This window comes from Sebastes umbrosus, chromosome 9, assembly GCF_015220745.1.
Source record: "Sebastes umbrosus isolate fSebUmb1 chromosome 9, fSebUmb1.pri, whole genome shotgun sequence".
In the NCBI taxonomy this organism is placed as follows: domain Eukaryota; kingdom Metazoa; phylum Chordata; class Actinopteri; order Perciformes; family Sebastidae; genus Sebastes; species Sebastes umbrosus.
This window is the reverse complement of record NC_051277.1, coordinates 10,733,111-10,747,967: the sequence shown is the minus strand read 5'-3', so window position 1 is coordinate 10,747,967 and position 14,857 is coordinate 10,733,111. Positions and strand designations below refer to the sequence as shown.

Here is a 14,857-nt window from a genome sequence, read left to right as displayed (position 1 = left end):
GTTCTGACCTGCGTGGCGATAACTACATATATATGCGCTTTTCACAGGGCTGCAAGCAAAGATTATTTCAGCGTAAGGCCACTGGCGGTCACATTTACATTTCATATGTTAGGCATTTAGCTGAGGCTCTTGTACAGAGCGACTAACAATGAGCAGAGTGAGCTTAAATTTCTGGACTGCCAACAGTAAAAATAAAAAAAAACAAAGGATACAGGAGTCCAAAGCCTCCTGATAACACACAGGACAGAAATCTCCGTGCCACAAGAATGATTCTGTGTAATAGAAAAGGTGAAGAAAAAAAGCCTCAGGGAGAAAAGGTAGAGTTCTACCTACAAAACAATATATTCAAATACTGCAAACGTCTAACACTCAAACAAACATGCTGAGATACATATTAGTATATTTACATTTACATACATTATTCTTCTGTGTGCATTTTGTCACCATGTTTACATTTGTAATATAAAAAAATCTTCTGAATATCTCTGGGTTTTGGACTGGGCGACAAAAGAAAAGCAATATTAAGATATGGGAATTTTCCACTATTTTCTGACATTTGACCAAATGATTAACTGGGTGATTGAGAAAATAATTGGCTGGTTAATTGGCTAATTAATCAATAATAAATATACTCGTTAGTTGAAGCCCTATTTACTTATTTTTGTAAATTTGAGTTAGCTCCAACACAATTAGCATAGTGTGTTGACATCTAACTAACTAAAATGGAAGGAGTCTCTTTCCGTCTGTCCTTTGATTTTCTCTACAACCGTTCATCCGATTGACTTCACATTTGGGCTGAACGATTTTGAAAAAAATATCTAATTGCGATTATTTTTACTGATATGGCAATTGCGATATGATTTACGATATTAGAGGAAATGACGTTGCAGTAATGTGGTATGCACTGTAACCACTCTGCTACCAAGGCGTCCACATAATATTATGTTTGTTTATAAATGGACTAACAGAGCCACTAGTGTCTGGCTATGCTCAATTTACTGCCAAGCCCAGATAAAGGACATCAAATTCCAGTAGAGGTTGGAGGGAGGACGATGCGCACGGCTTACGTTGCATTTGTTTGCTAGAAAGTTCATGTGTTATTTAGGGTGACAAGACAAGACATGGCAGAGTCAGTCTCAAAGAAAACAATAGGCAACATTTTAGATTTGCAACTGACGAAAAACATAGATGAGGCAACATGTAAAGTGGCCACTCTCTTCTTATTATCATTTAGTGTTTTTTGTTGCATTACCGCCACCATGTGGACTGGAGTCTTAACACTCTCATTCATCGGCTCTCAGTTTCATTATGTTCCCCTTGGGAGCACTGCGGAGTCAAGTTCAACATCTAGTGGTAAAATTTGGTGTACCAGTCCAGTGTTTGGCTTAATATCAAACTGGTAAACATTTTTACACCGGCCCAACCCGAACAATATCATCATTTATGGTAAGTTAACTAACAGGTCATTTCCCCACAAAAACTTTTAAGTAACCTTTTGAAAGACACCGAAGTCCTCTTACCTGCTGAATCATTGTACGCTGTTCAGTGGCTGTAGCTAAAATTAACGACATAGCTGAGCCCAACGCAGTGGGTAAAAAAGCTATGTACTGTGTGACACATTGTACTATTGTCCTATATATATATATATATATATATATATATATAAATAATTCTGCCAATGCAAAGCATAGACAGACAACATCATCACTTTCAGAAGGTGTCGTTCTTAGTTTTTCTTTTGAGTCAAATCTGTAGCTGGGTACATACGAGGGCGGTGGATTTTTCCTGGATGATGCGTTTGTGTGTGTGTGTGTGTGTGTGCATGTGTGTAACTTAGCGCACCTGAATCTGAATCGAGGAAGGCTTGCGACTGACGGTGAGTCATCATCGCCATGGTGTTAAGCCTCCCGTTCCCGGGGGAACAGGGTTACCGTCTCTACACCGCTGGGGATTTTTATTTTTACATTTGAAAAGCAAACCGAAGCCCGGCTCACAACAATCCTCCACTCCCTCTCTCTCTCTCTCTCTCTCTTCCTCCTCCATGACTGAGCTGAATCACACACACACACACACACACACACACAGCAGACAGCACACACATCTGCTCATTTCAGAGCACCACGTCCTTATCTATGTCTGTGTGATATTCAATATGTTTCAGATATCAAAACACGAAACTATGCAGATGAGATGAAGGAGACAATATCACAAACTCAATAACAGCCTCTTCTCTGTCATTTGCTGCTGAAGACCACATACTGTGGCTGCAGTCTTGGTGTCTCTGAGTTCTTAGTACACAGAATCAAGTGTTGAGAACGTTTTCTGAAACTTAAAAAAAAAAAAAAAAGTAGAAGCAGTTATCTTAGCTTAACATAAAGACTGGAAACGGGGAAACAGCTGGCCGGGCTCAATGCAAACTTAAAAAATATGCATACCAACACCTGTAAAGGTTACTAACTAACATGTTGTGTCTTGTTTGTGTAATCCGAACACAAACAGAAATGCAAAACAATAAGTGGTTTTAGGGGGAGTTATTAGCTGTAACTATTTCTTGGTGACTTCATGGAAATCTTGGCGTCACAGTGAGATTGCCAGGCAACCAGTGGTGACTTTGCACAGAAGTTCTGGGCAGTTAAAACTGACTTGAAAGTGGAAAAACACTGGAAACAGCTGCCAGGCTCTCTCTAAAGTTAGAAAATATTCCTACTAGGGCTGTACTGGATGTCGTTTTTTTGTCAAATGAAGCTTCAAATGTCTGTCGTCCTATAAAAAAAATCCTCGAACAAATTCCTCATTTTGAAAAAAGTGATTCGTTGGATTAAATGAGTTAGTCTGTTTTTATTAAATCAACTTTTTTTTAATGAATATAAATCTTCATTACATGCCTCCCTTTTGTGTGCAGCGATCGGGAGAGCAAACAGTTTGTTGACTGCAGTGAAAATGTTGTTTTTGAAAGGCAAAACGCCAACAAAAGAATATTTTGTTTGATAAAAACATTAATTTTGGAAATGATGATTTCCAAAATTCCTAATTCCTGCCAACACCTCTAAGGCTCAGTCGTGTCATCTGTGGATTGTTGAGCGTTACGTGGTGTAACTATTTCTTGACAAACTGTTTCAACAGCGGATTACACAAACAAGATACGACGAGAAGTATTTTTGAACTTTACACAGAGTCAGGCTAGCGGTTTCCTCTTGCTTCCAATCTTTATACTAAGCTTTGCCTCGTGGCTCCAGCTTCATACTTAACTCACAGACATGAGAGTGGTCTTAATCCCATCCTCCCATCTAACTCTCAGCAAGAAACTGAATAAACAAATTTCCCATGTTGAATTCTTTTAAAGCTGATTTCCCTAACAGGACTAATATGAATATATGAGTAGCCTATAGCACTCTAACTACTCAAGGTGCAAAGTAACCACTGGTTCCTAAAGTATTGTTTTCCCCCCAGTTTTAATTCCCATTTGAAAGTTTTCTTTTAATGATATACTCAATGTTCTTTAACATAGAATCAAGGTCTGAAATTCGCAACCACTACCGCCAAATGTGGGTAAATTGTTGGCAGTGGGGGGTAAAATCGTGAGGCCATCTGCCACCTTGACGAACAGGGAAAACGCTAGGGATGGGAAAAAGAGAATCGGTTCCAGTTGAGAACCGGTTCCTAGTTGTCCGACTCCTTGGCCTCTCAAGCCTCTGTGACTATCGATTCCTCTTGTCGATACTTTCCGACAGTTACGCATGCACAATGATGTAACACCATATGCATCATGTTTCAGTTTGTTTGTAACCGGGGCCATGGCAGATTCTTTTTTTAATCAAAGCAAATATTTAAATATAATTACAATAAATTATTTCCTAATCATTTGAATCATGTGTTTTTAAGCAAATAACCATGACAATAACAAAGTACAGTACTGTGTGCAGTACCCTCCCAGAGTGTAGTTTGAACACTGGAATTTACCACACATATAATGTTTTTTATGTAAAATATATCCAACATTGAATGACATCAAATCTAAAATGTTATTCCTTCATTTTGAGCATAGATTTCAAAAGTGGTAGATACAATTTCTGAAAGGCAGGCAAAAAAAAATACTTGCCACAGTGGCAGGCAGTGAAAAAGTTCATTTCAGACCCTGCATAGAAACAAGGTAGTATCCGAGATAATGCGAGGATACTGTAGTTTTGTGTTGAGCCTCAGACACCGTTGCTATGGAGAGGCACAAAATCAGAGCGGTAGCAAATGCTTTGCTGCTGCAGTTGGGAACAAAACGCCATATTTGCAGAATTAATCCGAAATGACCCAGAGTTCAAAACTGAATTGGATGTTTGTCACCGAAATACTCCTTGGGAGTTGTAATTGACCTCTCTCCTTACGTTATACAGTGTAATACAATTGACATTTTGCTAAAGAACCAGATATATTGAAAGGCAACCGCTCTTCTTTTGTTCTGATGATTCAACGAGGAGCGATCCAAACTCCCCGTCTAACACTTTCTATGCAGAAAATGAACACAGCTTTTACATCTGGAAACCTTGAAGTCCGACATGACTCCTCCAACTTCTCAACTCTATTGAAAATAAAACAGTCACAATACAGATATGGTATCAGGTTGTACTGCACTCGTCTAGGTAAAAAGTGCCAAGAAAGCAACACACTTCCTTAATGCACCACCATTATGAGCTTGCACAAAAGCAGATGTTTTGTGAAGCGTTTCAATACAGATGTACCCAATAATTTGCCTATTTTCAAGACTGTGGTTTACATTTACATCTTTATTTAAAAAGCACAGGCCACAATAGAGGCCTGTGATGAAATTGTCAGAAAGAGGTTACCAGGAGTTGCGCGTGATGTTGCACCAATGTTCAGCAATCACATACAGAGAGAAAAGCATTGCTAGAAGAGGGAGAGATACCAATTTTCTCACTGACAGGAGACTCAGTAGAGCACCATGCAGAAATGTTTGACTCAGTGGAACAGATCTTTTCTTTTCTTTTTAGGCTCACACTTTTTTTTGTGTGTGTGTGTGTGTTAAAAAGCATTTTGGGAAATGTAGGAAATCAATAACTTAAGTGGAAGTAGACAAAGCTGGTTGAAGCAAAGTGGAAATACCAAATAACATTTTCTTTTTCATCACAAAATCAGTCCTAGGAATGATTGAACAGCACAGAGTGAGGTATCTGAGTATGAGGGATTGTGCTCTAATATTCATCACTGCTACATTATGGTGGTTTGTCCCTCTCAGCCACTAAACTTCATAAGAGTCTTATGGTAAGTGTCCACAGGGGCGTTTTTTATTGTGAGGGATTGACTCGCGATCGCCACTAGACACAAGGCTCGAGGCACCTGATTGGAAGAACGCTCTCCCTCATGGGCTGCTGCTCTCAGCTTTCAAACCGGAACCAACATGGCGGCCCGTTTAGAAACTTTCTCTTATATCACGACAAACGAAATGTGTTTCTGAAAACATTTTATGTGAGAAATAAGCCATGCAGTTGCAGAATCTGTTTTATTTTAGATTGACAACAGTTAATTTAAAAGTTTCTAGGGAGTTTCCAGAGGCGGCGAGTTGCGTCGGACGCCCGTGATTTGCATAAAGTAGCCTAGACCTTAACTTTATGCAGATGAGGAGTGGCCAACGTGACGCCCTGTCTCTCGAATCCTGCCGCCAAGCTACTCGAATGCATTGCATGGCTGCTTTCATAGACAATAGGGGCAGAGGCTGTGGACATGTACCATTATTGGGACACAAGCAACCTAAAACTGACAGACGTGGGCATGTTACCCTTTTAAGAAAATGGGATTCCATAAATTATAACATATAACAACACATCCTCACACAGATCTCATACGATTTGTAAAGTTATTCCTAATTTTTCCTGCGTTTTCCTACAAATGTCCAGAAACACGTGTCAATTTCCGCCCGTTACATGCATACAGTCTTTTCTAAATAAACTTCCGTGTTCAAAGGAAACAACTTGGTTAAGTTTAGGCAACAAAACTACTTAGTTAGGTTTAGGAAAAGATCATGGTTTGGGTTAAAATAACTAAGAAAGTGGGGTAATTTAAGTACGGAAGCCACATGACAAATCAACGTTGACTTTTTTGACCCACCCGTCCACCCTGACCTCCTCCCTACGGAGCGTTTGATGCTCGTTATACTTCCTGGTTCACAATAACGTAGATACGTATGAACTGGTTATGTGGGATATATACAAATTACAGTGCATTACTTTTCCTAGGTATAGCTATGAACGGTGTATGAGAACAGCCTGTATATAAACATATGTATGATATAAGAAAAAACTGTGCACACAAACACTCTGCACACCTGAATGTATGACAGGTGCGTGGAAGAGTGGTGCGACTTGAAAAAAACCTCCTGTGAAGGTTGTGTAGATCGAAACATCATAAATGCACAAACCAGAGTATTTCCTCTTTTACATAAATTACAACGGAAAATAAACAAACATAAAGAATACTTGATTTAAACTTCAAAAAGAATAAAATTATTTCAAATTAAAAAATGTAATTATTGTATTATTGGTGGTTTGCTGGAAAAATATAGGACTCTTACTGTATCTCTTTGGTCCATCTTCCAGGCAGAAGGAGAGTGTGAGAGTGGCGTCCTCCTCGAAAAACTCTGTTGCAAAGGCGTCCCACCACAAACTGTCACTTTCCTGTTAAAGGACAACAAGAATACAACAGTTAGGACATCCTCGGGGTTAATCAACAACATGTTTTTCTAAAGATTAGTTATCTTTCGTTAATCAAAATCTTTAAAAATACAGAATATGCAGTATGTGAAAGCATGTCACTTCAGGTCTGCCCATGGGTTGTTTTCTTCTAATATTTAATAACCCAGTGAATTTCCTTTATCCAGGTTGTTGCTCTTGTGCTGCTACATTTTCTTTTTTACATAAATTTAATATTGATTCATTCTGATAAGACAAAGATATTGTGAACATGCAGGCGTTTTTATGAGACAAGATAAAAAAAGAACATTGTTTTTTTGATATATGAAGTCAGCAGTGCAGCAGGGCAAGCATTCCCTGTTTTGCAGATTGGCTTGTTTGTTTGTTTGTTTCCTTTCATTAAAATTAACTTTATGAGCTTAATTTAAATCACTGTTTTTACATTTGAGTTTACTAAAAGGTTCAAGTATGAACCGTAAAACAGTTATTATATGCATAAAAAAATTATGAGAGCCATAAAAATGCATCACAATATGAAAGGATAAGAACAAAGGGCTAACAACTACAACAAGAAATAAAAATGCATATAAAAATGAATCCATAAATCAAGTTCAAAAAGTGATCTCAATGCTGGCTGCTGGCCTAAGCCTCCTCTACAGGTCGATGTAAAGCCAAAGTCTGGTAACACCCTTTACTTTTCCTAAGCCTGGACTTTGGGAGAGCCCTGCCTGAGGCTCCTACAAGTCTGAATTACAAGCTGAGGTCCAACAGCTTTATAATTCACTGCTGCTTCCACTTTCTACAGCAGGTGAGCATACCTTTAACTTGTACCTTCAAAAGTGCTATTCAAATCATTAACATATATCAAATATCATCATTATTATTTGTAGTAGGAGTGGGGGTAGTGATGGTGGATTTGTATGTGTTTATAGTTATTTTTCCTAGCAATAAACAAATGCAATTTACTTAAACAGACAAATAATACACACACTTGACTGTTAGTAATATGGTAATGGCAGGAGGAGTAAGAAGTATTATTAGTATAAGTAATAGTAGTGGTAGTAGTAGCAACAGTAGTAGCGGCAGTACAGTATCATTATTAGAAGCAGTAATAATACTCAAAGGAATAGTATATGTAGTAACAGTAGTTTGAGCCGTAATGTCAACAATAAGGACAGTTACAGTAACTGTTGTACTAGTTGTATTCGTAGCAGTAAAAGTATACAGCATCATTAGTGGCAGTTGTAGCTGTAGTATAATAGTACTAGTATATGTGTTTGTAACTGTATGTAGTAGGATTAGTATGAATGTTAGTAGTAGTAGTGGTAGTCGTAGACTTTTGACATAAGTGGTAATAGTAACAATAGTAGTAGTAGTAACAGTCACATCCAAAGAAGTAGTCGTGATAGTCAATAGTAGAGGTAGTAGTAGCAATAGTGGCAGTTGTAGCTGTAGTATGATAGTACTAGTAGATGTGGTTGTTGTAGTAACTGTATGTAGGGTTAGTATTAGTATTAGTATTAGTAGTAGTAGTAGACTTTGTGGTTGTAACTTTATCAGCAGTAGGCTATTAGTAGCAGTAGCCAAAGCAGAAGTGGTAATAATAGTAGTAGTTGTAGTATTAGTGCTGATTGTAAAGAGCAACAGAAGCAGTAGTCAGAGTATACTCTGTGAGGAAACCCATTCATGTAAATCTCTTTGCCCTGAGATTACTCCTCTAACAGCCGTTTACCCTCCTCCCCTCAGATAATGTTGGCGGGACGACCCCCTCTCCTCCCCTCGCCCTCGCCCCTCCACCCACCGACGTTCAACTGATGCTAATTTCCTCTGACACGTTATGACAGATCACCGCGTTTCGTTCGGCGCAGGGCTGAGGGATGGCAAGCACTTTCCAGATGTTGACAATTAGCGTTGTCACCATCGAGCAGTGTCAAGCCCGATAAGCAGCGACCGGGGCGCCTCGCAGGTCAACGTATCTCAAACACGGCGAGTCTGATGCAATGAGGAAGAGCTGTGGTCAGTGAGGAGATACAGCTGGACCTGCATCCAGCTGGTCAATCAATAGGTGATCGTGAGTTAGTGGGGAGGTCTGTCGAACGGCAAATCAATCAGCTGAACTGTGAACTACAGACTGAACTGAGACTGAGTGGATGTTTAACAATTATGAGGCAGACAGATCAAGTGTAGATAAATTGTTAAGAACAAGTTTTCAAATGTGTGTTTCAACTTTTATCAACATCTAATATTTTTATTTTTATTTAATTTTTTCCAAATTAACATCATCCCCCCACAGAAGATGCCGGAAACTGTAAGAAGAAACATCCTTCTTCCAAGACAGATTACTTTCATTATCAATTAATCTGACGACTGTCTTTTTGATTAATTGTCTAATCATTTGGTCTATAAAATGTCCAAAAAAAGTTTGAAAAATGCCAATCACAATTTCCCAGAGCTCCAGATGATATCTTTAAATTGCTTATTTTGTTCAACCAACTGTCCAAAACCCCAAAATGTATGTAAATTTACAATGATGTGAAACACAAAGAAGCAGCAAATCCTCATATTTTAGAAGCTTGAGGCAGCAAATGTTCATTAATTAATCATCAAAATTGTTGTTGATTTAATCAGACTGAAAACATATATTTCAATTCAAGTTTTGTAAAAAAAAAAAAGAAAATTAAAAAATAATAATGAATAAATGAATAAATAAATAAATAAATAAATAAATCTGAAGCCATGGAACAGCAATTATGGCCTTTTAATGTTTGAAAAAGTTGACCATCCTTTTCTCTTCAACGAGATTACTCTTCAACTGATCAAATACTGGACCAGCTGAGTCAAAAACATAATATATTGTTATGAAAATGTTCACCAGTAATTATAGCGCCCCCATTAGTTCAATCAGTGTAATTGTTTAAATGCCAGAACAGTTCATTCACCCACACTGCACAACAAATGGATATGTGGAAACATGCCAGCATATCTCTGTGTATGTGAATGTATCAGTGGCCGGCTGTCCACTGGGAAACGGACTGCATGAGCTGCCGTGTGTGTCTGTGTGTGTGTGTTTGAGTGACTGTGTCATACTGGGAGAATCTGCTGGTGTGAACAGACAGCATGTGTGTGGTGTCTGTTTCATATGAATACATCTATTTCAGAGGAGACTGACGGAGAAGAGTGACACACCAGGACAAAACAGACAGAGATAGAAAACAGACTTTGGTGCCTGCTCCGCATTCAGATTGAGTTCAACCCATAATCCAGCACCATGAGGAGGGGCGGGAACTCCTGGGATTGACAGTCAAGTGAAGGGTGAACAACACACTCTCTCCATACACACACACAGCAGTTCTCTACAATCTCACTGTGCAACTATGATGACCCTGTTATATTCAGCTAATGTCTATACTCTGCTCCTTGAGCTAGTTTTAATAACACAAAATAAGAGTAACATAACTAGGGCTGACCTGAATGCTTCAAAACTTCGACCGTTGCCATGGTATTCAACCTCCAAATTAGTATTCGAATGTCTCGTTTTTTATTCTTTTTTTTTTATAAGTATGTAATAATAGTGTATAAATCCCCAAATAGCCTATGAAATAAGGAAAAATCGCACAACATTATTCATTATTCATATTCAACATTAATTGATAGTAGTTGTTCTCAGATGGATATCGCTATTTGTTATGTGTGGAGGCGTGTACAGTAGTGCGGTTCTAAAATATGTGTTGTTACAGATTAAAGTACCCGACAGCATAAAGTAGTTCAAATTAGCTGCAGCTTTGAATGCAGGACTTGAACTTGTAAGGGAATATTTATAGGTATTACTACTTTTACTTAATTAAAAATCCTTAGTAGGCCTACTTCTATATGGCACAGAATGCACCCGATTTGACTGTTATCAGGCCAGTCGCTATAAGCACCATAGATGTGGGTCATTAGGGGCCTACTACGCCTACTACGTTGTAAAAGACACAAACACATTATTGTAAAACTGAATGAAATGTCAGGTTTTGAACACAAACAAAATGGTTTCTTTAGGTATAGGCAACAAAATTACAAATTCTTTAGGTTAAGGCAAAAAAACAATTAGGTATAGGCAATAAAACTACAACTTTTTTAGGTTTAGCCAAAAAAAAACAATTAGGTGTAGGCAAAAAAACTACAACTTCTTTAGGTTTAGGCAAAAAAACAATTAGGTATAGGCAACAAAACTACAGCTTCTTTAGGTTTAGCCAAAAAAACCCAATTAGGTTTAGGCAACAAAACTACAGCTTCTTTAGGTTTAGCCAAAAAAAACCAATTAGGTTTAGGCAACAAAACTACAACTTCTTTAGGTTTAGGCAAAAAACAATTTGGTATAGGCAATAAAACTACAACTTCTTTAGGTTTAGGCAAAAAAAACTAGAACTTCTTCAAGTTTAGGCAAAAAAACAATTAGGTTTAGGCAATAAAACTTCAACTTCTTTAGGTTTAGGCAATTAAACACCTGTCATAATTACTACGGTCACTAGAGATCGCTGTTGTGTTCTTTTATACCTTCTTTCGGTGAACTACCATGTGAATTGATGATAAAACCTACTAGTGGGTGTAGTAGGTCCCTATTGACCCACATCTATGGTGCTTATAGTGACTGATAACGCCTATTTACTAGCCTGACAACAGTCTAATCGGCTGCACAACATCAGGCTTTGGATACAATATTTGTTAATGGGATGAATTTATTGTTGGTTTTCACTGGAATTGCTGACAATAAGAAAAACAGAGAATATCACAAGTCGTATCCTTGAAGTTCCCCATTTAGCATTCCACCTGAACTTCCCCTGCTGTTAGAGGATTTCATGAAAAAGTGTGATCCCCGTTTTGACATCAACTGCCTGGATTTAGTGTTGGAGATGAATTTCTCGAGTGCTGCTGTCATCCTGAGGGCTGCCATCACTCTGTTTTAAAGACCCTTCATTAAGCTTCCTCTTACTGTTTTAATGAAAAGTGTTTTACTTATAAGCTCCCACTTCTCTTCTTTTATAGAATACTGTCTTCCTTAAAAATCCCTCTTATTCATTTTACAGAAGAGGGTTGGTTAACCTTCCCCTCATTCACATTTAAGCAGCGTTTCACTAACAGTGACTTCAAATATGGTTTCTTTATTAGACTCATTTATACTACTATTTTCATTTTTTCTCTCCGTGCCCTTCTCACCCTGTTTTCAAGCATTTTCCTGAAACTGAACCTTTTTTACAAAATAATATTTTCTGCTCTAACTCAATATAGCTCATTTTGGCAGTCTACTGATATTTGGCTCGGGCTTACAACCACCCAAAAAAAAAGAGCATGCATTTCACAAAGAGCAGAGCAGACAGCAGGGTCCAACCATATGATATGGTTTAGCTTGTGTCTCTATTGAAACGCCCCCCCATCCAGACAACACAGAAATCTGAGAATAACAAGCACATTTCATGCGACATGAACCGTTTGACAACAATAAAACAAATGGCACTTGACAGTTTCATCGCTCTTCTCCAAATCACTTATTTTTTAAATTAAATGTGCATTTAGTAGCGCCAGCCAATAAAGCTAAATGTTGCTCAGAACTTTTCCATTATATGCAGGGGATGCTCTATTTAGAATCAGTAACCATTAATCCTCCAAACTGGAGCTTTTGGGCAGCTTTTGGCCAGAGTCTCGCCAAGTTGTGAAACGTGGCTGGCTGAGCTGCGGACCGGCAAGGTTTGGCTCGGATCTGAAGACAGAGGAGAAGCTGGATGTGAGCCAGACGGGCCGGAGAACAGCTAAAGCCTGGCCAGTGGACACGAGCCATATGAATCCTCTGGCTGACGCTGAACAAGCCACACCGAGGGCTCATGGTGCTGCGAATGTGGTCTTCGATTTCAATCCCTCGACTACTGCAGGAAATGTTTGAAGCTCTACTTTTATTCTGTCATTGGTTTCAGGTTAAAAAATTGTAAATGGGACATATTGACTATGAAAAAAGAAGACTTTTATTTAGGGCTGTCAAAGTTAACGTGATAATAACGCGATAACGCAAATTAATTTTAATGCCACTAATTTCTTTAACGCATTAACGCAATCGATCTTTCAGGAGGTTGTAGCGGGCTCAGTTTTAAACCTAGAGAGAGGGTCCCTTGACCTCTGACCTCAAGATATGAATGAAAATGGGTTCTATGGGTACCCACGAGTCTCCCCTTTACAGACATGCCCACTTTATGATAATCACATGCAGTTTGGGGCAAGTCAAAGTGAAGTCAGCACACTGACACACTGACAGCTGTTGTTGCCTGTTGGGCTGCAGTTTGCCATGTTATAATTAGAGCATATTTATTATGCTAAATGCAGTACCTGTGAGGGTTTCTGGACAATATCTGTCATTGTTTTGTGTTGTTAATTGATTTTCAGTAATAAATGTATACATACATTTGCATAAAGCGGCATATTTGTATTAAATACTTGACAAATCTCCCTTCAAGGTACATTTTGAACAGATAAAAAATGTGTGATTAGTTTGTGATTAATCGCTATTAAATATTCTATTCGATTGACAGCCTTGCTTTTATTATTTTATCTCTGCCTGTCTCTCTTTGTTTCCACCTCCCTCTCTCTCTGTCTGCAGCTGCTCACTGACAGACAACGTCCTCCCTTCATTTACGCCCGTGGACTCTCTGACGAACCACGTGGCGTGACGATGTTTGTTGTCAAATGCTACAAATCAGGCCGACTCCGAGGGACCCGAGGTGAACCGACATGGTCGCAGCCGTGACGGCCGTCAGCCGATAAGGCTCTATTGATTCAAACGGATCGCACCCCATCTGAGGGGGATTTATCAATGTGTCAATTGCCCACTAGCCAACCACAAATCACCAGTGCTAGCCAGGCCCCGGGGATTTACAGGATATCCAGAGGATTGGAGGGACAGCATAGGGAGGATCCTCAGTAAATAGCAACAGAGCTGAGGGTTAAGTCCTCGCATATAGAAATGTTCTTACAGGATGGATGGGCAGATGACACAATGAGGCAACAGAAATCACAAAGAGAAGTTTTAATGTGTATAAAAACACCCCTGTGTACCGTCTATATCCATCTATACACAACCCTTAGTACTGTACTCAAGCTGTATGCACACATGCATCTTTATTCACTGCATGAATATTGCGTGCATTCACACAGCCACATAAAAGAAGACCACAGTTTCCTTCCCTCACTCTATCTTCTTCCAACAGTCCATAAACCACTAATGTCTCTATGTTTTACATTAACCATTTTTCCCAGCAAAGCTTTTGTTAGACTGTATTTTTTTTTTCTCCCTGCTGCTGTTGCTTCCAGCCTCTTGTGGCAGAAAAGCCTCCATGAGTGTAGGCGTGTCTGGGGCCTGACCTTGGAGAATTACCAATGTCTGAAACCCCATTCAGCTCCTGAATAGCATGCAGCCCGGCTGACTGGTGGGCCAAGGAAGTTTCACTGTTGTCAGAGATTCAAACAGCTTCAGGTTATTGGGGAGCATAAAGACTTAACAGCACCAAAGGCTCTCTAGATGTTTCCAAAGGATCTTTAGCAAGGTAGCTTTTGTTTGATTGTTTGGTGAAGGCCACTGATAGACGAAACATTTCAAATAGAAGTCAAATAAAGCTATATTTTTTTAGAGAAGGTCACAGTTCATGTGCACGAATGTGATTATATTAATTTTTGTGGCAGCAGCACCTTGACATCTGAAATATCCATGATAAAGGTATTCACATTTTTAGAGTCAATCTAAAAAGCTAATTTAAATTTAAAATACAAATGAAAGAATTAAAAAAATATATTTTAGCATTTAATTCAGTTGCTAAATCAATTATTGATTCATAGGTAAGTCAACCGACGGATATCTAATCAGGCATCAATTTTGGTAATTGATCATTTGAGTTATTTAACAAGTGAAAAATGACAACATTTGCTGGATTCAGCCATAGACTGTATATAAGAAGTGGACGTAGTCACCGTGATGTCATCCATTGATTTGTGGACTGCTGTTTTGAAGTCTCGAGTCCGTCACTTTGGCCGTCATAATCTTGTTTTTTTTGCAACCAGAAGCGACACGAGAGGGTGGAGCTAAGTACAACCGAACACTGAATAAAACATTTTTAGGTGACCAAAAATGTTATCTAGTG

The 14,857-nt window shown here is 38.7% G+C and overlaps 1 protein-coding gene across 6 annotated transcripts in view; it reads right to left on the bottom strand.

Annotated features, from left to right (window-relative positions):
* Nucleotides 1–14,857, bottom strand: part of ldb2a (LIM domain binding 2a) — a 113,586-nt gene that overhangs the window by 80,757 nt on the left and 17,972 nt on the right. For all 6 annotated transcript variants that reach the window (XM_037780479.1, XM_037780476.1, XM_037780478.1 and 3 more), the window contains exon 2: nucleotides 6,578–6,680. In XM_037780479.1, coding sequence (XP_037636407.1) covers nucleotides 6,578–6,680 — 103 coding nt within the window. The remainder of the gene's footprint in view (nucleotides 1–6,577; nucleotides 6,681–14,857) is intronic.